The 23,316-nt window shown below is 40.1% G+C and overlaps 1 protein-coding gene across 3 annotated transcripts in view; it reads right to left on the bottom strand.

Annotated features, from left to right (window-relative positions):
• Positions 1-23,316, bottom strand: part of lrrc56 (leucine rich repeat containing 56) — a 128,262-nt gene that overhangs the window by 67,307 nt on the left and 37,639 nt on the right. For all 3 annotated transcript variants that reach the window (XM_048545323.2, XM_048545325.2, XM_048545324.2), the window contains 2 exons: positions 15,825-15,921; positions 1,947-2,144 (listed from right to left, as the gene is read on the bottom strand). In XM_048545323.2, coding sequence (XP_048401280.2) covers positions 1,947-2,144; positions 15,825-15,921 — 295 coding nt within the window. The remainder of the gene's footprint in view (positions 1-1,946; positions 2,145-15,824; positions 15,922-23,316) is intronic.

Genomic DNA, 23,316 nt, shown 5'->3' on the forward strand with positions numbered 1-23,316 from the left:
CTTTCCAAAATCCATGTAACTTTCAAAGATCACAATGAATATGTTCACTATCACTATAGCCAATTTTGCTTTTTAGGTCCTAGGATGTGCAGCTGGTCCTTCAGCAAGAATGCATTCATCTTAAAAGAAGCCAACATTTAAATGCCTTAAAGAAGAAAATTACCACAAAAGTGCAGTAACAAACTAGTTTCAGAAATTGTCCAAACTCTGCCTCCCATTTTTCCACCTTACCTTAAAAACCTTGCTAAGACGTGATTTTTTTTTCAATATAACACTGCAAGTTCCTTGAACTTTTCCCGAAGAGCGAAACCTACCTGACAAAATGAAGATCTTTCCCATCAAAATCATCTTCATATATTACATGAACCAGACAACCTTTTAATTTGAATGAAACCTGATATGATAACTAGAATCTTTCATATGGAACTTATCTTTTTATTTTAATAGGCAATTCATGAATCGGGATGTGATATTGTTATGAGATGTAAAACAATGCAGATAGGGGGAGGGATAATCATAATCATTATCACATTTTTTTTGTACACAGCTTTTAGAATTGAGTGTTTAGCAGTAATAACAATGACTATAGCAGACAATAATAACAGGAGAAACAGATAACAATAAAAACAGCAATAGATGACATGGCAGCACTGCATAGCTTAAAGCTTCTCAGAAAATAATTCTAACAAGAGGATTGGACGAACTGCAATGGAATAATGAAGTTGAAAACCAGCACTGAAACAGTAACTTTTCAAAAGCCTCAATTCAAGGGTGAACAGCCTGAGTGCAATTTAGAACTTAGGGAAACACTGTTTGAGAACATGACACTTACCTAAATTGTGAGCAGGTACTGTCATTTGTATGTTTACGGCTGTTACAGTGCTGTATTAAAAAGAGTTGAGAATATTGGTCGTTTTCTGTTAGATTTGGGCCAAATCTTCAGTTAGGAGTTTAGGAGTATGAATTCACAATAACCTGCCCAGCTCCAAGATCCTCACCAGCCCAGGAACATGTCTTCAACCTTGGTACAATAGACAACAGTCCATGCTTGCAAAGCTCACAGCAGAGGGTCCAATATTAGATCCAATTTCGTGATTGCACAGCATTTGTTAAACAATCCTGAGTGTGCAAAGATTTATGTTGACTACTAATTTATGATTGTCAGTTAGACTCACAATGTGTCACATTTGCTTAGACTGGACAGTAAATATATTAATACATGGGATCCTGTTAATTTTATGCAGAAGAACACATACACATGCTGTATCTATCCCTACTCAACAACATAGGTAACAGCCATTTGTTCTTCTCTCATTGCAGTGCCCTGGCTAATCACAGTAAACCTGCTTGGTTTAAAATTTAAACAAAATTTGGCAGTTAATCATCAGTCATCATTAACTGGTCCATGCTCTGTGGCAAGGCCTCTAACAATCCACTTGCAACCAGTCAGCACTCTCCTCTTGTACAATATAACTGTTGTTTCCCTTTACTTTGGTATTTTTGTGAATTGTTCTGGTGAGCGCAAGATGAAAAGCTTTGACAAAATGTCCTCTTTCAGCAATGCTCAAGCTCTACATCACCAAATGACTAGATATGACCTTGTTTTCAAGATCTGAAACAAAAATAGAAATTGCTGGAAAGTCTCCGCAGGTCTGGCAGCATCTGAGGGGAGAAAGCAGAGTTAACATTTTGAGTCCAGTGACTGTTCATCAGATCCAAAGAAAGGTGACTAGATTCGAATGTTAACTCTGGATTCTCACCACAGATGCTGCATGACTTTCTGAGTTTTTCTAACAACTTCTGTTTTTGTTTCAGATCTCCAGCAACTCCAGTTCTTTGTTTTATCTTATTTTTTGCAAGATTATTTTTGTTGTTGTTTTGCAAATAATGCAAAATGGATACCACAATGGCAAGCATACAGCAAAACATCAATTTACTCTTTTTACCTCTGGGATCCCTGGGTTTTGTCGCAAGCAAAAAGGGTTCCCCTCCAGTGTGAGTGTGTTCAGCTTGCTGCACAGAGCTACATAGTGGATCTGCACAATATCATCAATGTTGTTTCCTTCCAGGTCTAGTATTTCCAGGTGTTCCAACATGCTCACGGGGCTGACATCTGAAATACTGTTATATGCCACATATAGTTCCTGCAGCAAAATAAGAAAATGTAATTCGTAGAACAAAAGTAGGCCATCCAACTCCTCAAACTTTTGCCTACATCTAACGATATAATAGGTGATCTCTGTCTCAACCCCACTTACCCACATCATCAGTAATTTGCAAATGGAACCTCTTCGTACCAGAAGCCCATCTCTCAGTAAAAATAGTTTCTCTCTGTCCATTAACCAATTACTATCATCAACATTCAGACCTGGGCTAATAAATGGCAAGTAATAGTCACACCACACAAGTATTAGAACATCTCCAAAAAGAGAAACTCTTACTATCTCTCCTTGACATTCAATTATCATTGGCTCACAAACAAGATCCTTCAGAACAGGGCATTACCATTGACCAGAAAACTAACAGGACAAACCATATAAATACTGTGCCCTGAAGAGCAGAGGCTGAGAGTTCTATGGCAAGTACCAGGCCCCTCATCTCCCAAAACATGCCCACCATCTACAAGTCAAGAGCTGATGGGATATTTTCAATTTACCTGGATGGGTGCAGAATCAACAATCGAGAAGCTTTACAGCACCTGAGGCAAAGCAGCTTGCTCAATCGGTAACCCATCCACCATCTTATATATCCTCTCTCTGACAGTGGCAAGCAGTGTGAACCATCTGAAGGTTTCACAGCAGCAAACATATCAAAGCCCTTTTGACCGCAGATTCCAATTCCCCTACCTCCATCACCTGAAAAAAAAGGGCAACAGTTGCAATGTATAACACCAACTACTCATCACCTTCACACCATCCTGACTAAGCGTTATTCTGCCACATTTGCAAAGGAATTTGGTTAAAAATCGTAAAACTCTCTTCTTAGCAGCACGTTGGGTATACCTACATCACTTGATTTTAGAGGGTTCATAAAAGGCAATTCAGCAACACCTTCTTGATGGCTATTAAAAGTGGGAATAAATGTGTGCGTTGCCAATGATGCTCACATCCCATGAATAAATGACATTTTAAAAAAAATTTTCTTCGATAGCTGAAGCATATCACTCCTCATTCTTCTACATTACTGTTCAGGAAAGCACTGCCTGAAAAAAAATTGTGGAAGCAGATTCCATAGCAACTTTCAAAAGGGCATTAGATAAATATCTTGAAAAGGAAAATTGTGCAAAGCTGTAGGGAAGGGATAAGGGGAAGTGTATTAGTGGAATAACTCTTTCAAGGATCCATCAGAGATATCATAGGCCGAATGGTCACCTCTGTCCCATACAATTAAGTTATTCTATGAACTCACTTGTTATGCTGAAATAGCCTTCCCCCAAAGATTTTATTTCCCTTTCTCTCACTTGGTCACTTCATTTTATTAATGGTGCTAACTTAGTAATAAAACCCAGTGAAACTGCCCATTCCTCTACAAGATTGTAGAGAGTAACAGACAGAATAAAACTCAGCAATTACAGCAGCCAGGAAAGAAAACCTTCAGAAGTGGTGACAAAATACAGAGTTCATTTAGCAGCAAAGCATCTGGAAAAGTTCACAGATGAAAAGTTCAGAACTTTTATTGTTAAACAGAGATAGTGTTTGAAGTCAGAGTGAACTGGGTATTATCTCAGGCTTGTAAACAATTTAGATTTTTGGTCACATAATTCAGCATATATTCCAGTGTTTGTAACAGAATCAGAGACGCTTGTTATTCTTTGCACAACAAACTTGACAAACTACAATGTCTAGCCACATTGATTCAAAATGCCAGTTCAAATGCTTTTCATTATTGCAGTTAGACATTCCAAAATTATAACAAAATATATAGCAGTAAATATGTACACAACATATTTAAAACAACAAATGTTAGAAATGATTTGCTGTTCATGATCATCTGTGGATCTTTCATATGAACTCTGGGTATCAACCTCAAACATTAACTCTGTTTCACTCCAAACACAATATTACCTGATCTTCCCAAACCTGCCACCAAACCTGCCGAGTTTCTCTAGCAATTTCTGTTTTTGTTTCTGATCTGCAATATGCACAGTTTTTCATTTTATTTACATAAGCTGCCTGATCTATTGACTATCTCCAGCATTTTCTGTATTTTACTATTTCAGATATCTAGTATCTGCAGTATTTTATTTCGGGGTAATAATGTCTTAGTTTTAATGTGTGACAAATCACTAAGTTATGAAAGTGGCTTCACAAATCCCAAAGCCCACTAATCAAATGGCACAGTCTGCTGGATATCTAAACATCCCTGTCCCTTGTTATATCCAACTAGGTGACCACTTACATCAAGGGAATGGGAAAAGATTGAGTATTGCCAGAAAAAGACACAGTTTGTCAAAGTTTGTCACAGAATCATACAGCACAGAAACAGACCCTTTGGTCCAACTCATTAAGTCAACCAAGTTTCTTAAACTGATGTAGTTCCATTTGCCAGCTTTTGGCCCATATCCCTCTGAAACCTTCCTAGTAATATACACATCCAGATGCTTTTTAAATATTGTAACTGTAACTGCCTCTATCACTTTCTCTGGCAGCTTGTTCCATACATGAACTACCCTCTGCATGAAAAAGTTGTGCCTCAGGTCCTTTTTAAATCTTTCCCCTCTCACCTTAAACCTGTGCCCTCTAGTTTTGGACATCCCTACTCTGGGAAAAAAGACCATGGCTATTCACCCTATCCATGCCCCCCCATGGTTTTATAAACCTGTATAAGTTTGCCCCTCAAACTCCAATATTCCACTGAAAAAAAGCCCCAGCATATTCAGCCTCTCCCTGTGGCTCAAACCCTCCAATTCCAGCAACATCCTTGTAAATGTTTTCTGAACCCTTTCAAGTCAAACAACATCTTCCCTATAGCAGGGAGACCAGAATTGAAAATAGTATTCTAAAAGTGGCCGAACCAATATCCTGTGCAGTACAACATGACATGCCAACTCCTACACTCGACGTACTGACCAATGAGGCAAGCATATCCAATGCCTTCATCACCACCTTGTCTACCTGCGACTCCACATTCAAAGAACCATGCACCTTCACTGCTAGGTCTCTTTGTTTGGCTTCGGGTCCTACTATTAACTGTATAAGTCCTGTGCTGAGTTGCCTTACCAAAATGCAACACCTCACATTTATCTAAATGAAACTCCATCTGCCACTTCTCAGCCCATTGGCCCATCTGATCATGATCCATTGTACTCGGAGATAACCTTCTTCATTGTCCACGACACCAGTAATTCTGGTGACGTCTGCAATACTACTAACCTTGTTTTCATTATTCACATCCAAATCAGTTATAGAAATGATGCAAAGCAATGGACCCTGCACCTATCCTTGTGGCACACCACTGGTCATAAGTCTCTAGTCTGAAAAACAACCCTCCAACACCATCCTCTGTCTCCTATCTTAAAGCTAATTCTGTATCAAAGTGGTTAGCTCCTACTGCATCCCATATGATCTAACCTTACTAAGCACTTTACCATGCGCAACTTTGTTGAGTGGCATGCTGACGTCCATATCGACAACGTCTTCCAAACTGCCTTCATCAATGATCTTTGTCATTCCTTCAAAAAAACTCAATCAAGTTAATGAAAAACAAATTTCCCAAGCACAAAGCCATGTTGACTCTCCTTAATCAGTCCTTACCTTTCCAAATGCATTTAAATCCTGTCTCTCAGGATCCGCTCCTATAACTTAGCCACCATTGACTTATCAGGACAACTTTTAAGAAAGTCAATTCCAGCGAAAAACCAACGTTTATCCTGCATGAGAGGGAAGTGCTGATTGTTTGGCAAGTGGGCTTTTATTGGTAGAGGTATTGCCATGGAGAATGCGCCAATTAGTGATGACCGATAGTTAACTACAAGGCTTTGCTTAAATTTAAACTAGGCAGGTTGAGTGTTCAGTCAAGGCATTTCCCTGAGAAATGAACCAACAGTTGTCACTTTTTGTTTTGAGTTGAAACAGGAAAATAGATGAATATGTTCTTTCTACCTCTAAAAAACAGGGCTGAGTATTATTATGTACAGCTTTCATTACACATGTGTTTCGTTCTGTGAGCCTGAACAACAATCCTAAATTTGTTATCGGTGTAATTCTTTGGACACTAAGATTATTCAGCAAATGTTGTGCAATTGCAGAATTATGTCCAATGTTGGACACTCTCTCGTGAGTTTTGCAAGCACTGACTAGTTGGGTTCAGTCAGTACCTTATTTATTACAAACAGCTGAATGGATATGCTGCTTGGTACAATCCGTCAGTCTTTGTGGCGTACAAGCTACGTACTTGGCATCACACTAGCGCTGAAATTCTCACCTTTACAGCTGTTGGTATTTAAGGCTTGGACTAAGTGCATGCATCTGTTGGGTAAGAAAGTAAGTATCTCAAACTTTAATTCGTGCAAGTATGCAACTTTGAAATTCTGAGACTTTTCAACGGATTTATTTCAAGGGGACCATTAAAAGGGTAGCATCATTAAGAACTGGCCGAAAGTGGATCCTAATTAGCTGACTTAGATTAAATAATCGATTATTCTATTACATTTTCCATTAAAGTTAGATCAATTCTCCTTTCTTTTGTTTGTATTTTAACCATAGGGTAAGAATAAAACATGTTTTGCTTAAAGGTGAGTAGTGTAACCAATCAAATTACATCTGCAACACAGCACCTTACATTTTGCTTAAAATAAGATGAAATTTAGGGTCTAGGCTATCTCCTTGATATGTTTCAGTTCCATAACATGTCTTACTAGCAGCATTTAGAGAGTTAGGATATAAATTACAAAAAGGACCACAACGGTTGTAATCTCAGGATCCCTACCAGTGCCATGTGCTAGAGAGAGTAGAAATAACAGTGAGTAGCAGATGAATATGTCGCTGGAGAAATGGTGTAGGAAGAAGGGATTCAGATTGCTAGGACAGTGGACTAGTTCTGAGAAGGTGGGCCTAGTACAAGCAGGACAGATTGCATCTGGACAGGACCAGGATCAATGTCCTTGAGTTGTGTTGTTGCTACAAACCAGAGAGGGTTTAAAGGGAAGCAGGGAGATAGATGACAGAGAAACAAGGATAAAAAGGATAAGACAAAAAGATAAGAAGCAAAAATAGAAAGCTAAAAAATGATTAAGAGAAGCAAATGGAACCATAGTGCAAAATAAAGCTAAAATGACTAACACTGTTAAAAAGACAAGCTTAAATGTTTTGTGTCTTAATGCGCATTTGTAATAAGGTAAATGAATTATTTGCAGAGATGGATATAAATTGTTGATATAGTTACGATCAGAGACGTGACTGTAGGGTAACCAAAAATGTGTACTGAAAATCCAGGATTATTCAATATTTAGGAAGGACAAACAAAAAGGGATTAGAAGTGGATTAATGTTGTTAGTAAAGTAATAAATCTATTGAAGAAGAATATTGGCTCAGAAAATCATGATGTTGAATCTGTATGGATGGAGGTAAAATGCTCTGAAGGTCAAAACACATTGTTGAGTGTTGTCTAAATGCCCCTGAACAGTAGAGGAAACATTAGGGAAAGGCAATAAACAAGAAATCAGAGATGCAGATATGCAATTTACAACAGTAATCGATGACTTTAACTTGTTTATAGATTAGACAAGCCAAAATAACAATGATATTGTGAAGGAAGATTTCCTGGAGTGTATTGTTATGGAATTTTACACCAATACGTTTATGGGCTATGAGAAAACAGGGTGCTCTAGACTGGGTACTGTGCAAAAAGAAAAGCTTCCAAAACAAAAATTTGTGCTTGATTTAGGGAACAGTGACCATAATAAGATACAATTCTTCTTAAGGTGGAGAGTGAAATAGTCAAATCTGAAACTAGAGTGTTGAATCTCAATGAAGGGAATTATGAGGCAACAAGGCAGAATTGGCTAGATTGGATTGAGGAAACTTACTAAAGATTTTGATGGTAGAAAGGCAATGGTTCAAGAATACGTGCTTAAATTATAACAATTATTCTTCCTATCTGGTGCAAAAATAAAAGAGAAAGGTAGCACAGCCATAGCTTACAAAAAGAATTAGTATGGTACAGGATGCAAAGAAGAGAAAAAAAATTGCCAGAAAAAGCAGCAAGATTGAAGATTGGGGGTATTTTAGAATTCAACAAAATAGGGCAAAAGTTTGATTCAGAGGAGGAAAATAGCGTATGAGAATAAAATTATAAGAAATATAAAAACTAACCATAAAAGCTTCTATAAATATGTGAAGAGAAAAAGATTAGTAAAGACAAATGTAGGTCTCTTACAGTCAGGAGCCAAGGAAAATTTGCCGGAGATCAAAAGTTGCAGAATAATTAAACACATACTTTGGTTCTACTTTCACAAAAAATGGCACAAATAGCCTCTCAGAAATTTCAGGGTACCAAGGTCTACTGAGAGGACAGAACCGAAGGAAATCTATGTTAATAAGAAAATGGTACTGAGGTTAAAGGCTGACAAAGCATGAAGGCCTGATAACCCATATTTCAGAATACTAAAGGAAGTAGGCCTGGAAATACTGGATATACTGGTCCCCACCTTCCAAAATTTTATAAACTATCCGTCAGTTCTGACAAATTAGAGGCTGGCAAAGCTAACCTCACTATTAAAAAAGGAAGCAAGAGAAAAGGCAGAGAAGCACAGGCTAGTAAATCTGACATCAGTAGTGGGGAATATGCTCAAGTCTATTATAAAAGGCATGATAATTGAACTTTTGGACAGCATTAACAGGATCGGGCAAAGCCAGCACAGGTTTAGTATTGAAGTTTTTTTAAGGATTTATCTAGTAGAATGGATAAGGGAGAATCAGTGGATGTTCACATAATCACTAGTGTGGAAGCAGGCCATTCAGTCCACCAAGTCCACAGCGACCCTCTGAAGAGCATCCCACCCACACTCACCCCCCTACTCTATCTCTGTATTTCCCACCCTAGACACTATAGGCTATTTAGCATAACCAATCCACCTAGCCTGCACATCTTTGGACTCTGGGAGGAAACCGGAGCAGCTGGAGGAAGCCTGTGCAGACACGGGGAGAATGTGAAAACTCCACACAGACAGTCGCCCGAAGCTGAAAGTGAATCCAGGTCCCTGGTGCAGTGAGACAACAGTGCTAACCACTGAGACGCCATGCCGCCCTCTGATGTATATGAATTATAAGAAGGCTTTGAATAAGAGATTATTGGGCAATGTAAAAGCTTATCAGATGGAGATAATATTTTAGCATGGATTGTAACTTGGGTGACAGACAAGAAACAAAAAGAGTGAAAATAATTTTTTTTCCTCTGAGTGGCTGGCAGTGACTAGTGGAGTACAGCAAGGATCAGTACGTGGGCCCCAGCCTCCACGGCAATGAATTGCACAGGCCCACCACTCTCTGGCTGAAGAAATGTCTCCTCATTTCCATTTTAAATTTACCCCCTCTAATTTTAAGGCTGTGCCCAGGGGTCCTAGTCTCCGCGCCTAACGTAAACAACTTTCCAGCATCCACCCTTTCTAAGCCATATATTATCTTGTAAGTTTCTATTAAATCTCCCCTCAACCTTCTAAAATCTAATGAGTACAATTCCAGGATCCTCAGCCGTTTATCGTACCTTAAACCTCACATTCCAGGGATCATCTGTGTGAATCTCTGCTGGACACGCTCCAGCGCCAGTATGTCCTTCCTGAGGTGTGGGGCCCAAAATTGGACACAGTATTCTAAATGGGGCCTAACTAGAGCTTTATAAAGTCTCAGAAGCACATCACTGCTTTTAATCACAGACTCTACCTGCAAGTTAACCTTTAGAGAATCCTGGGCCAACACTCCCAGGTACCTTTGTACTTCTGTTTTATGAATTTTCTCACCGTTTAGAAAATAGTCCATGCCTGTATTCTTTTTCCCAAAGTGCAAAACCTCACATTTGCTCAAGTTGAATTTTATCAGCCATTTCCTGGACCACTCTCCTAACCTGTCTAAATCTTTCTGCAGCTTCCCCACCTCCTCAGTACTCTCCGCCTGTCCACCTATCTTCGTATCATCGGCAAACTTCGCCAGAATGCCCCCGGTCTCTTCATCCAGATCATTAATATATAAAGTGAACAGCTGCAGCCCCAACACTGAACCCTGTGGGACACCACGTCACCGGTTGCCATTCCGAAAAAGAGCCTTTTATCCCAACTGTCTGCCTTCTGTCAGACAGCCAATCCTCAATCCAAGCCAGAAGCTCACCTCGAACACCAAGGGCCCTCACCTTACTCAGCAGCCTCCTGTGAGGCACCTTATCAAAGGCCTTTTGGAAGCCGAGATAGATAACATCCACTGGGTTTCCCTGGTCTAACCTACTTGCTACCTCTTCAAAGAATTCTAACAGGTTTGTAGGGCATGACCTCCCCTTACTAAGAGATAGAATAAGTATGATAGCAAGAAATGGTTCAGAATCTATATCAGTAGAGGTAAGAAACAGCAAGGGGAGGTAGTATTTAGGCCCGCTAGAAGTAGCAGTTCTGCAGGGCATAGAACAAACCATTAGACAATGACGGCTTATAAAAATGTAGCATCCCAATCATGGGTGACTTTAATTTTTAAGTAGGTTAGGAAAGTCAAATTGGGAAAGGTGGCCATGAGGAAGAATACATAACTGTATTCAATACAGTTTTCTGGAACCAAACATTATAGATCCAACCAGGATTCAGGTCATTTTCAATCTGGTAATGAGCACTGAGACAGCTTTAAAAAACAATGATCATTACACAGTAGAGTTTAGTATTCAATTGGAGAATGTGATTCTTGGGTTGGAAGCAACTAGGTTAAATCTGAGTTAGTGAAATTACATAGGATGAGGGCCAAGTTGGTTGGACTGCACTAGAAAAGAAGTTAACAGGAAAGATTGTTGATGAACATTTCAGAACCAGTTCATGACTCAGAGCAAAGATGTACTGAGTGAGGAAGGTGGATTCTAGGAAGGGGCCTATGGTTAACCGACTATGGTTAACAAAAGAACTTAAGGCTATTATCAAATTGAAATTAGAAAATACAATGTGGTAATATTAGTGCTAAACCAGATGATTAAGAAAGTTTTTAAAGCCAACAAAACAAGACTAAAGTATAATAAAAGGGATAAAATAAACTATGAGGGCAAACTAGTAAGTAATATAAAATCAGACTGTAGGAGCTTTATTAAATAGAGAGAAGCTAAAGTGAACAAAGGATCCTTAGGGAACAAGGCTGGGGAAATAATGATAGGGAACCAGGAAATGGCAAAGGATTTTAAAAAATTACTTGGCTTCAATCTTCATGGTAGAGAACATTAATAACATTCCAAAAATACTAAATAATGGAGAGACTAACAGGAGGGGAGAGTAAACGGATTGGAAAACTGCTAATATTTCAATTACTAACAACTGCTTATTCAAAAAGGGAGACAAGTATCAGCTACCTATCAACCAGTTAGCCTAACATCTGTCATTGGAACAAAAACAGAAATTGCTGGAAAATCTCAGCAGGTCTGGCAGCATCTGTGGAGAGAAATCAGAGTTAACATTTTGGAGTTCTGGAGAAAGGTCATTGGACCTGAAATGTTAACTCTGATTTCTCTCCACAGATGCTGCCAGACCTGCTGAGATTTTCCAGCAATTTGTTTTTGTTTCAGATTTCCAGCATCTGCAGTCTTTTAGTTTTCTGTCATTGGCAAACTGCTACAGTCTACTATAAAGGATTTAATTGTAGGGCATTTAGAAATACATGGTATAAATTCCTTCATGATGAGGAAATTTATTAGAATTCTTTGAAGTGGTAACAAGCAGGATAAAACAAAAGAGAAACAGTAGATATAATATATTTTGACTTCCAGAAAGTACTGCACGTGGGGCTACTTATAAGATCCCACGGTTTGCAGATACTACATTATCATGGATACAGACTTTGCTAACTAATACAAGGCAGAGAGTTGGGATTGTGGAAGCATTTGTGGGATGACAACTTGTAACTGGTGGAGTGCCACATAGATCAGTGCTGGGGCCACAATTATTTACACTATATATATTAATGGTTTGGATGAAGGAACTGAATGTGCCATCACCAAGTTTGCAGAAGACACAAAAGTAGGCAGAAAAGAGTGAGAATGACACACAGTCTGCAGAAGGATATGGACCAGTTAGGTGGGCAAAAAGTTGGCAGATAGAACATAATGTGGGAAAATGTGAGGTTATGTACTTTTTCTGGGAGACTAGAAGAGCTCAATATTATTTAAATTGAGAAAAATTGCAAAAGTTGCAGCACAGAGACATTTGGGATCGTCATACACTAATCACAAAAGGCTAGCAGATTAGATCAGCAGCTAATAGGGAAAGCAAATAATCTGTTGACCTTTATTTATGGAGAATGGAGTATGAAATAGGGAAACCTTGCTAAAACTAGGCAAAGCATTCGTCACGCCACAGCTGGAATATTGCAAATAGCTTTGGACGCCTCATCTAAAGGAATATATACTGGCAATGGTGGCAATTAGAAAACAGTTACTGAATGATTCCAGATAAGGAACAATTTTCTTCAAAGGTAAGGTTGAGTCTGTTAGAATGTACTCATTGCAGTTAAAAGAATGAAAGAAGAACTTATTGATTCCTAGGAGACCTGACAGAGCAGATGCAGAGAAGCTGTTTCCCCTTGTGGGACAGTCAAGGGCTTAATCTCAGAGAAAGCAGGTTGCCTATTACAGGCAGAAGTAAGGATGAATTGTTTCTCTCAGAGGGGAGTCAATATTGGAATTTCTAACCACAGGGAACTGTTCAGGATGGGTCATTAATTATATTCAAGGCAGAGATAGACAGATTTGTGTTAAATAAAGAAATGAAGGGTTATGAGGATAAGTGGATTTGAGGATTATCAGATCAGCCATTATCCCAATGAATGGAGGGCAGGACTCAATGAGTTGAATAGTCTACTTCTATTCCTACATCTTATTGTTTAATGGAAATTCATTAAAACAACAATAATAATGGGCCCTGTCCTTTGCAGGCAGAACAAATGCGTACACACACTATACCTGGTTAAACTCAATAAAATAGGTGACAGTCAATTGCTGCCTCATTTCTCATTGGTCAGGGCAATGCAATCGGTCATCCCATCTAGTTCAAAATTTAATCAAAGCCCCACAGATAACTGACAGTTGCCATTAATTGATGCATTCTCCATTGGAATGCCTCTACTAATCAGAGTCCACTTGTCAACTAATCAGCATTCTCCCTCATGCTGTATTGGAAATATCCCTTGAAATGTTATTCTTGCGAAGGTCTTGATTAGTGCAAGACAAAAAGGTTGAATAGATGGCTTTTCCCCCCCAGCAATAGTCAAGTTCTGTATTACTGAACAGCTATTATTTCTTTTGGATTGACAAAATGTTTTAGATTTAAAATTGTCACCAAGAAAGTGAGAACAAAATGTGGAGGATTTATTTCACACACAGGATTGAGGAACACAAATTGTTTTGCTATGACAGAAGCTGAAGAACAATCATTGTGTGCAGCAGTCAAAATATGTGAGAGCAGTGGGTGGAATCATAACCTGGAAAGCCCAGATCACCGTGGAAAATGTGTTCAGGAGAGCCACTAGAGAGTAGTCACCCACGTAAACATAATGCGAAGAAATTCAAGAAGCTGCTCTTTCAATCACAGGAAAGAACCAACCTGTGTTTGGAGCGACAGTTATTGGCAGCTGTCAGCAGGATAAAGGGGAGCAGGGCACAAATAGTGAATAAAGTCATTAGAAAAGGCAGCAAGATTGAGGGTTTGAAGCTGAGGAATGAGGCCTGCAGCCTGAGGAGAGAGGCCAGAAGTAAGGCTCCAAAAGTGGGGTATGGTGGGGTGAGGAGGCAGTCGGACAGAGAAGGTTAGGAGACACTGGAAAAGGGATAGGGGAGAGAGATGATGCCGGAAAGGTGTGGCAGTGGTAGAGGAAAGTGCTGGAAAGAGGGAGGGATGGGGGGGGGGGGGGGGGGGAAGAAAGAGAAGCACTGAAAAGAACAGGGAACAGAGGCTACAAAGAGGAATAAGGGGCTGCAGTGTGGGAACTAAGGGAATGTAAAATAGAGAAGAGTTTGTAGAAGGTGGAAAGGGGCTGCAAGCAGGATAAACCAGTTTTAAACTTTTGCCCAGAGAAGTATTCACCTAACTGGGAATGAAAAACTGAAGTAATGAAAGCTCCAGCAAATGAAACTGCACTTCGCTTGGACTACTTTTTGAGGGAAGAGATAATGTTGCAATTGTAACAAATGTCAATTATATGATTTAATATTGAACAGTATTATTTAATAAATATTTATGACCTCACTGATGCAAGATAAACATGGTGGTTTTTCCTGGCTCGAAAATGTGCTAAGTTTCTAAAATAAAAAGCATTTGTTGCAACTCCTGCCTCTTTGACTACCACGATGCCTGGTAAATTAATGGCATACAAACACCACGCCCCCAGAAGCAAAGTTGTTCACAAGCAGATGGACCAGAAATAAGCTCGTCTTTAATGCACTACCAGAAGACAGAAGTACTGGACTAGTGGCCCTCACTGAGCAGGAATTTCCAGCCTCAGGAGTGGTTGGCCAACCCTGCCAGCAACCACAGCCTAATAATGGCTGCTGCTAGAAATACAGGCAGACTCACAAAGGTCAAATGAAGTGAGGGAAGTCAAGGCATTGGGTGAGGAGCTTTTGCCCACAATAGGGAAGGGTTTTGATGTACAGGTAGGTAGAAAGGAAATGGGGTACTATTTCTCAAGGGGTGCCCCTGTTGGGCAAAGTGCACCCTCCAAGAAGAAAATATTACCCTTTTCTTTCCACCATTTTAAAACCATTTTTTCTGAAAAACTGGGATGCCCACTCCAAACCAGCTCCAAGATCTACTGTTTTATGACACGTGAAAGATAACAGCAGGGTTAATTGAGTTTTTTAATTGACCCTGATTATTCATTCATATACAGTAGGCAGGATGCTAATTTTAGTATCCACCTATTCTCCATATTATGGAAGTACATTAGCTAGAGAGTGGGTGGTAAAATAGTGGAAAAGTCACCTGACCTACTTTATGTGGTCCGCAGTTTCATATACACTCAGTGGAGGCATGTAATATCAAGCTCGTAGAGAGAGCATGAGGATTGGTTGAAATTGATATTTGACTAAACAGAGAACAAAGGGTGGGTGTAACTGGGGATTGGTATAGGGTTATGCAGAGAGCATAGGGCCATGAATATAGTTTGGAATCGATACAAGGCTGTGTGAGGAAAGAATCAGGATACAGGTCTGTTCAGGACTGATACAGGTCAATGTTGGGGGAGTGAGTGGAAGTACAGGATTTGTTTAGGATTGATACAGGACTACAAAGGGATTGAGATAGTAGGATTAGTTTGGAGGGGAAATAGGACAGTGCATGATGGCAGGATTTGAACTGATACACTGTCATGGGGAGAAAGCACAGACAGTAGAGTTAGTTTCTGATTGTCTCAGCTAACAAATGGTGAGCTACAAAAGTAAGCTTGGTGAGCTGTTGTACAATCTGAATTTTGTTTATCAAATCTGATTTTTAACAGAGCAGAATCCAAAGTTGTTAATATTTCCTCATTGCTCAATGTCCTTAGTTTGTTATCTTAAAAATTGACAGAATTAATTTGTGGTCTTAAGTAATTAAATCCTCGTAACCTCATACCATTCCCATGATTACAGTCTTAAGATTCACTTCATAAATCAATTACCTTTAATGAACAGAAGGAAGGAATTCCATCCAAGTCTTTGAGGCCACAGCGAGCCATCCAGAGCACCTGCAGTTTTGTTAATGATGTACCAAGATCCCTGGACATTCAATTGGAGAAAATTAAAATGCAATTATTTCTATCAGGCTGTTTCCAAGCCATTGAATCTTAAATATTATCTTCAGAACTGGCCAAAAAGTTGCAGAATACATTCTGATGGAGTAATTATTGGAAACAATCCAAGAGTTCATACTAAAGTATTACCTTACTTAGGGCCAATAAAGAATCAAGAAATGGAAATTTATGTAGAACCTGTTACACCTTCATGTAAGCCCAAATTGTTTTACTGCCAACATACTTGAAATGCCAAAAACAACTTTCACCCACATAAGTTCTTTAATAAAAATACATTTCACAACTAGAGATCAAGTTCAAAAAGAGAATCTCAGATGTAAACAAAAGCCTGTGAAAGGAATGTCTTGAAATGGTTTCAACTGGGGAAAGAAAAAGGTGGAAAGATGCAAAGTTATTGCTGTCTCGTTGGTAAACATGTCAGCTAACTTGCACACAGCAAAATTCTACAGCAGTAAATGGACAACTGAGATACTAAAGTGTGGAGCTGGATGAACACAGCAGGCCAAGCAGCATCTTAGGAACACAAAAGCTGACGTTTTAGGCGTAGACCCTTCATCAGAAAAGGATGCCATGCTAATTTACTGCTCTTAACATAGTATAATGGAATTGTTCAACTTTACCTGAAACAAGTAGATGGGGATTTCAGTTTAAAGTTACAACTAGAAAATATTGATTCTGATGATACAACATTCCCTCAGTACTGCATGGAAATGTCATTGTAGGTTTTGTAGGCTCTGGAAGGAGGTTTGAATCCATAAGCTCTTGAAATTAATAGCTCATCTCAGAAGAAAGTTAAAGTACAGTTTGAGGATAATAAAAGCTAGGTGAGCCCAGCAGTAACATTTAAATATGGTATGAAATTAAATACTCAAGAACTTATGATTTCAGTTCTGAATTCTAGATTTTGGGCTTTGTTTTGATGTATACCATCTAGAAGGGCAGCCAAACGGGAAAAAGTAAACTTATTCTCTTTTTTTCCTCCCAAATCCCCAAACTATGCACAGAAAGATATGGTGGACTATCATTAATTAATAAAAGAATTCTGCCAAATTGGAAATCACTTCCGACAATTTCAACATGGACAATAGGAATATTTTTTTAAAAATTATGCAATTTGACTACAGAAAGATATAGCCAGAAGTAAAAGAGTTGCAGCTCATTAAAAATAATGTCAGAGACTGTGGGAGATAGCTTAAACAAGTTCTCAAAATCCCACGGATACTGAAACTTATTCTCAGCTAATTGAGGTCTACCAAAACATACCATGAGATTGATAACTATTAAACGGCTGTCACATTTCCTGCAGGCATAGAGAGTTCCAGTTATTGTTAGACTTAACAATGGCAGAGAAAAGTAAGGTAAAAAAATTATGAAAAAAAAATCAGTGACATGGCCAGTGAAACAAAACTGGTGAGTTCTGCATCTGTATTTACCTCCTTTACTTCTCTCACACATATGAACACTTACAAATTTATATTGGCAGTTTCAGTGTAAAACGGACGTAAATAGTTGATCATGATGTGACAGTTGTTGACTCTGGCAGGTAGTTAACTATAAATTTCTGAAACCTTTCTCCCAGCTTCATGTGTTCAAGTTGGGGGAATCAAATGGGAGAAACTATACCTACATTTAACTTTTGTCAAGGTGGCCATGGGTAGCATAGCTGACGTAGATATTCAAAATGTTGCAAAAAGCTATTAAGCACAGTACTGAAGAAACAGAGAAATACTCGGTGTTGCAATATTCCATGTAAATGACTTTCACTGTCACCTAGAAATTATGGTTTTTCTGGTTCTCTGGTAATCTCAGCAGCATAAGTAGAATGCATTATCTTCAAGGTCACAAAATATCAAGAATGTTCCTAAAAGTAGAGGGCTACTGCACAAGAATGATAGTGAAGTCACCAAGTCTGGTATTTAAAGAAGTTTCTGAATCAAAGTAATTAAATATTAAAAAGTGGTATATTAGTGTGTAGCATTGCATTTATTACCAAGGTCTTCCAGATAAAAATGTAGAAACAATTATTAACACTGTTACCCACTTGAAATGCACAGCCTCAAATGACAGTGCAAGCAAATTTAATAGTAACTTTTAAGGCGTGTTGGATAAATACTTGAAGGGGTAAAATTTAGAGTTCTGGTGAAGGAGTAGGTGAATGATAAAATATAGATAGCTCTTACAAAAGGAACCAATTCAAGGTTTCACCTGAGTAAGAGAAAGGGGAATTTTATTATTTACTGAAATCAAGAAAATTAATAAAATGCAATACCAAAAACACACACAAATACAGTTATAAAGTTTAAAATGGAGAGAATGCATGCTACAGACAAGAATAAAGATTACACAGTTTAAAAGTCCTTGGAGTCCTTCACGTGTTAGGTTTTGACTTGAGATTTGTTATTTAACTGGTGACTGGTATCAGTTGAGACCAGTTATTGAACTGGTGAATGCAGTCTCAAAACTTGAAGGTATTCCTGAGTTTCAGTAATTGATTGCGCGTTGTTTTGCTTTTTCCACTATTTGCCATTTGAGATGAAGGGGAAATAGAGAGTCAGGGGCTTCTCGTCCTGAACATTGCCAATTCTCACTTGTTTTTCTGAGCTCTGTTGCTCAAAATCAGCTGCGGAAATAGTGTTAATTTACATATTCCCAAATTTGGTTTCATTGGCTCTTTTAATTATTCCAAGGACAACTTATCAAGACCAATGTATGACACCTATCAAGCATGAGCAAACTGAATCAGGAAATGCTAGTTTATTGATCCTAGCTCAGTTGACTCATCTTAATATCACCAGATAAGCTGGTCATTTCAATTTGCTCATGTCATTATTTTCTTTAGCCAGTATATTCAACAAATGAGGGAAAAGTTCTGGACTTAACATTTGGAGATGAGCCCAGACAGGTGCAAGGCATTTAGTAGAAGAGCATTTTGCAGATAATGACCATAACTCACTTACGTTTAGAATTATTGTGGAAAAAAAAGTTAGGATGGGCTAGAATAAAAATTCTAAACCAGAGAAATGTTAATTGTATTAAGATACTATTCAGCACAATGGCCGAGGAGAAGCTACTCGCAGATAAAGCAGTGGAAGACAATCGAGGAATAGCAAAAACATAAAGTAACTATTTTCTGGTAAAGACAAAGGGTATGATCGAGGCCAGAAAACCTTGGATGTCAAAGAAAGTAAAGGGTAGGGTTTTAAAAATAATAGATGTTTATTGCAGATATCAAGCATTCAATATGGCAGAGTCCTTACACGAGTACAAAAAGTGTGGTGGGATCTCAAAAAGGAAATTACGAAAGCAGAGTACATGAGAATGTATTGGAGGGTAGAATCAAGGAAAACCCGAATATATAAAGAGCAACAGAATGACGAGAGCTTATTTGGGACGACAGAGGTAATGTATGTGTTGATACAGAATACGTGGGCTTAGTCTTCTAAAAATACTTTGCGTTGCTCTTTTCAATTGAAAATGATGGTGCAGATAGATATCAGAATGGAGGACTGTGAAATGTTAGGAAAAATAAATAGAGAGAGGGTGTAGTACTGGGTTTAGCAGCCTTAAAAGTGAATAAATCTGGGAGCTTAGAAATGTTGTATCCCAGGCTGTCGAGGGAGGCAAAGGAAGAGATATCAGGTATACCGGCAGTAATTTCCAAAATTTCTCTGACCACAAGTGAGGTGTCAGGGGACTGATGCCATTATCCCATTATAATAAAAGGGAGGAATGGATAGAGCAGTAAATTATGATCCAGTCCAGTCAGTCAGCGGGTTTTATTAGAAACAATTCTGAGAGAAGAGATATTATTGCATTTGACGAGACATGGGTAGTCAGCATGGGTTTGTTAAAGGAAAGTACGGTCTGACAAATTTGATCAAACATATGAGGAAGTAATGAGGAGTGTGAATGATGGTAATGCATTTGATATGGACCATATGGACTTTAGCCATACTTTTGAGAAATCCCTCATGGTAAACTGATCAAGAAACCCTCCATGGAATCCAAGGCAAAGTGGCACTTTAGATCTAAACTTGGCTGAGGGGTAGAAAGCAGAATATAATGGAAGAGCGAACTTTCTGTGAAAGTAAGTCTGTTTCGAAGAATTGGTGTTTGGGCCCTTGCTGTTTGTGGTGCACCTTAATGATTTGGACTTAAATGTAGGGATCAAAGCTGACATGGACATATTTTTGACAAGCAAGGGAATCAAGGCTTATGTGAAAATGACAAGAAAGTAGAGTTGTGGGTTATAGAAGCCTTACAGAGTGGAAGCAGACCATTCAACCCACACCAAAGAGGACCGTACCCAAACCCATTCCCCTACCCTGTCCCTCTAACACCGCAATTCCCATGGCTAGTCCACCTGGCCTGTACAGCCCTGGGCACTGTGGGCAATCTGGCATGGCCATTCCACTAACCTGCACATTTCTTGACTGTGGCAGGAAACCAGAGGAAACACATGCAGATACAGGAAGAATGTGGAAACTCCACACAGACAATTGCTTGAAGGTGGAATGGAACCCAGGTCCTTGGTGCTGGGAGGCAGCCATGCTAACCACTGAACCACTGTGCCAATTAATAGATCAGTCTTCCCCTAGTTAGGGGGATGAATAGCCAGCAGGCAGAAGTTTAAGGTAGGAGATAGAAAGCTAAGAGGCGACTTGAAGAGAAATCTTTTCCACTCAGAGGACGCTGGGAGCCTTAAAAGGGTAGTTGAGTCGGAAACTGTCATAAAATTTAAATACTATTTAAATTTTGTGTTGCCACAGTCTCCAGGCTCAGGCCAAAAGCCTGAAAATGGGATGAGTGTCATCAAATCTTTATTGAGCAGCACAGGCATGCACGGTCACCCTCAGTGCTATAAAGACCTATTAATCTCCACCTCCTCCAGGACTTCCAATTCCCTGGCCCCCAACACCTCATTTTCACCATGGATGTCCAGTCCCTATACACCTGTATTCCGCATGGAGATGGCCTCAAGGCCCTCCGCTTCTTCCTGTCCCGCAGGCCCGACCAGTCCCCCTCCACCGACACTCTCATCCGCCTAGCCAAACTCGTCCTCACCCTCAACAACTTCTCTTTCGATTCCTCCCACTTCCTACAGACTAAGGGGGTGGAAACTGTTTGTAGGTTACGTGGAACAGTCCCTCTTCTGCACCTACACAGGCCCCAAACCCCACCTCTTCCTCCGTTACATTGATGACTGTATCGGCGCCGCCTCTTGCTCCCCAGAGGAGCTCGAACAGTTCATCCACTTCACCAACATCTTCCACCCTAACCTTCAGTTCACCTGGGCCATCTCCAGCACATCCCTCACCTTTCTGGACCTCTCAGTCTCCATCTCAGGCAACCAGCTTGTAACTGATGTCCATTTCAAGCCCACTGACTCCCACAGCTACCTAGAATACACTTCCTCCCACCCACCCTCCTGCAATAATTCCATCCCCTATTCCCAATTCCTCCGCCTCCGCCGCATCTGCTCCTACGATGAGGCATTCCACTCCCACACATCCCAGATGTCCAAGTTCTTCAAGGACCGCAACTTTTCCCCCCACAGTGGTCGAGAACGCCCTTGACCGCGTCTCCTGCATTTCCCGCAACACATACCTCACACCCCGCCCCTGCCACAACCACCCAAAGAGGAACCCCTCGTTCTCACACACCACTCCACCAATGTCCGGATACAACGCATCATCCTCCGACACTTCCGCCATCTACAATCCGACCCCACCACCCAAGACATTTTTCCATCCCCACCCCTGTCTGCTTTCCGGAGAGACCACTCTCTCCGTGACTCCCTTGTTCGCTCCACACTGCCCTCCAACCCCACCACACCCGGCACCTTCCCCTGCAACCGCAGAAATGCTACACTTGCCCCCACACCTCCTCCCTCACCCCTATCCCAGGCCCCAAGAATGACTTTCCACATTAAGCAGAGGTTCACCTGCACATCTGCCAATGTGGTATACTGCATCCATTGTATCCGGTGTGGCTTCCTCTACATTGGGGAAACCAAGCGGAGGCTTGGGGACCGCTTTGCAGAACACCTCCGCTCGGTTCGCAATAAACAACTGCACCTCCCAGTCGCAAACCATTTCCACTCCCCCACCCATTCTTTAGATGACATGTCCATCATGGGCCTCCTGCAGTGCCACAATGATGCCACCTGAAGGTTGCAGGAACAGCAACTCATATTCCGCTTGGGAACCCTGCAGCCTAATGGTATCAATGTGGACTTCACCAGCTTCAAAATCTCCCCATCCCCCACCGCATCCCAAAACCAGTCCAACCTGTCTCTGCCTCCCTAACCTGTTCTTCCTCTCACCCATCCCTTCCTCCCACCCCAAGCCGCACCTCCATCTCCTACCTACTAACCTCATCCCACCTCCTTGACCTGTCCGTCTTCCCTAGACTGACCTATCCCCTCCCTACCTATACTCTCCTCTCCACCTGTCTTCTTTTCTCTCCATCTTCAGTCTGTCTCCCCCTCTCTTCCTATTTATTCCAGAACCCTCACCCCATCCCCCTCTCTGATGAAGGGTCTTGGCCCGAAACGTCAGCTTTTGTGCTCCCGAGATGCTGCTGGGCCTGCTGTGTTCATCCAGCCTCACATTTCATTATCTTAATCTATTTCACATTGGTCCCCGAACTTGCCTCAATCTATGGTCAGATGATCCCTCAGCCATTTTAAGTCAGTGCTGGTCCTTTCAAAAATTGAAAACTGATGCTTCATACTATACTGTTATCCTGACACAATTTCGGAAAGCAAAAAAGCAAGATATAAATTGATTGCATGCAGTGACCTGCTTCCTAAAGAAGACCACTAATAACTTTAAAATAATGAGTTTTCCAGAACTACAGGCTGATTTGCATTTCACACATACAAAAAAATTAATTCCTTCCTCTCACAATGTGCAAAATTATTAAGGTATCCAAGCAACTCATTTTGAATGTTTGTGGAAGAAAGCTGTCTAATTTAAGATCTATTATTTTTCATGTTATATGACAGATGCCAATTCTGAGAGAAGAAACAGTTTCCATTATCAATATCAAGCATTGTTTGCACGCAGAAAATATTCTGCTCAAAGCTGCGTCCAAGGCAGTAAATGATCCTAAGCCGAAATGACATCACTACAAACAACAGCTCAACTGTATATTCTGAAAGCTGCTCAGAATAGACCATAAATATATGAAGGTGGCACGATGGCTAGCACTACTACTTTACAACGCTAGGAACGTGGGTTCGATTCCCGTCTTGGGAAGCTGTCCATGTAGAATTTGCTCATTTGCATCTGGGTTTCCTCCTTGCAAGATACGGGTTAGGTGGATTATCCATGCTAAATTCCCCATAATGTTCAGG

This window comes from Stegostoma tigrinum, chromosome 17 (genome assembly GCF_030684315.1).
Source record: "Stegostoma tigrinum isolate sSteTig4 chromosome 17, sSteTig4.hap1, whole genome shotgun sequence".
NCBI lineage: Eukaryota > Metazoa > Chordata > Chondrichthyes > Orectolobiformes > Stegostomatidae > Stegostoma > Stegostoma tigrinum.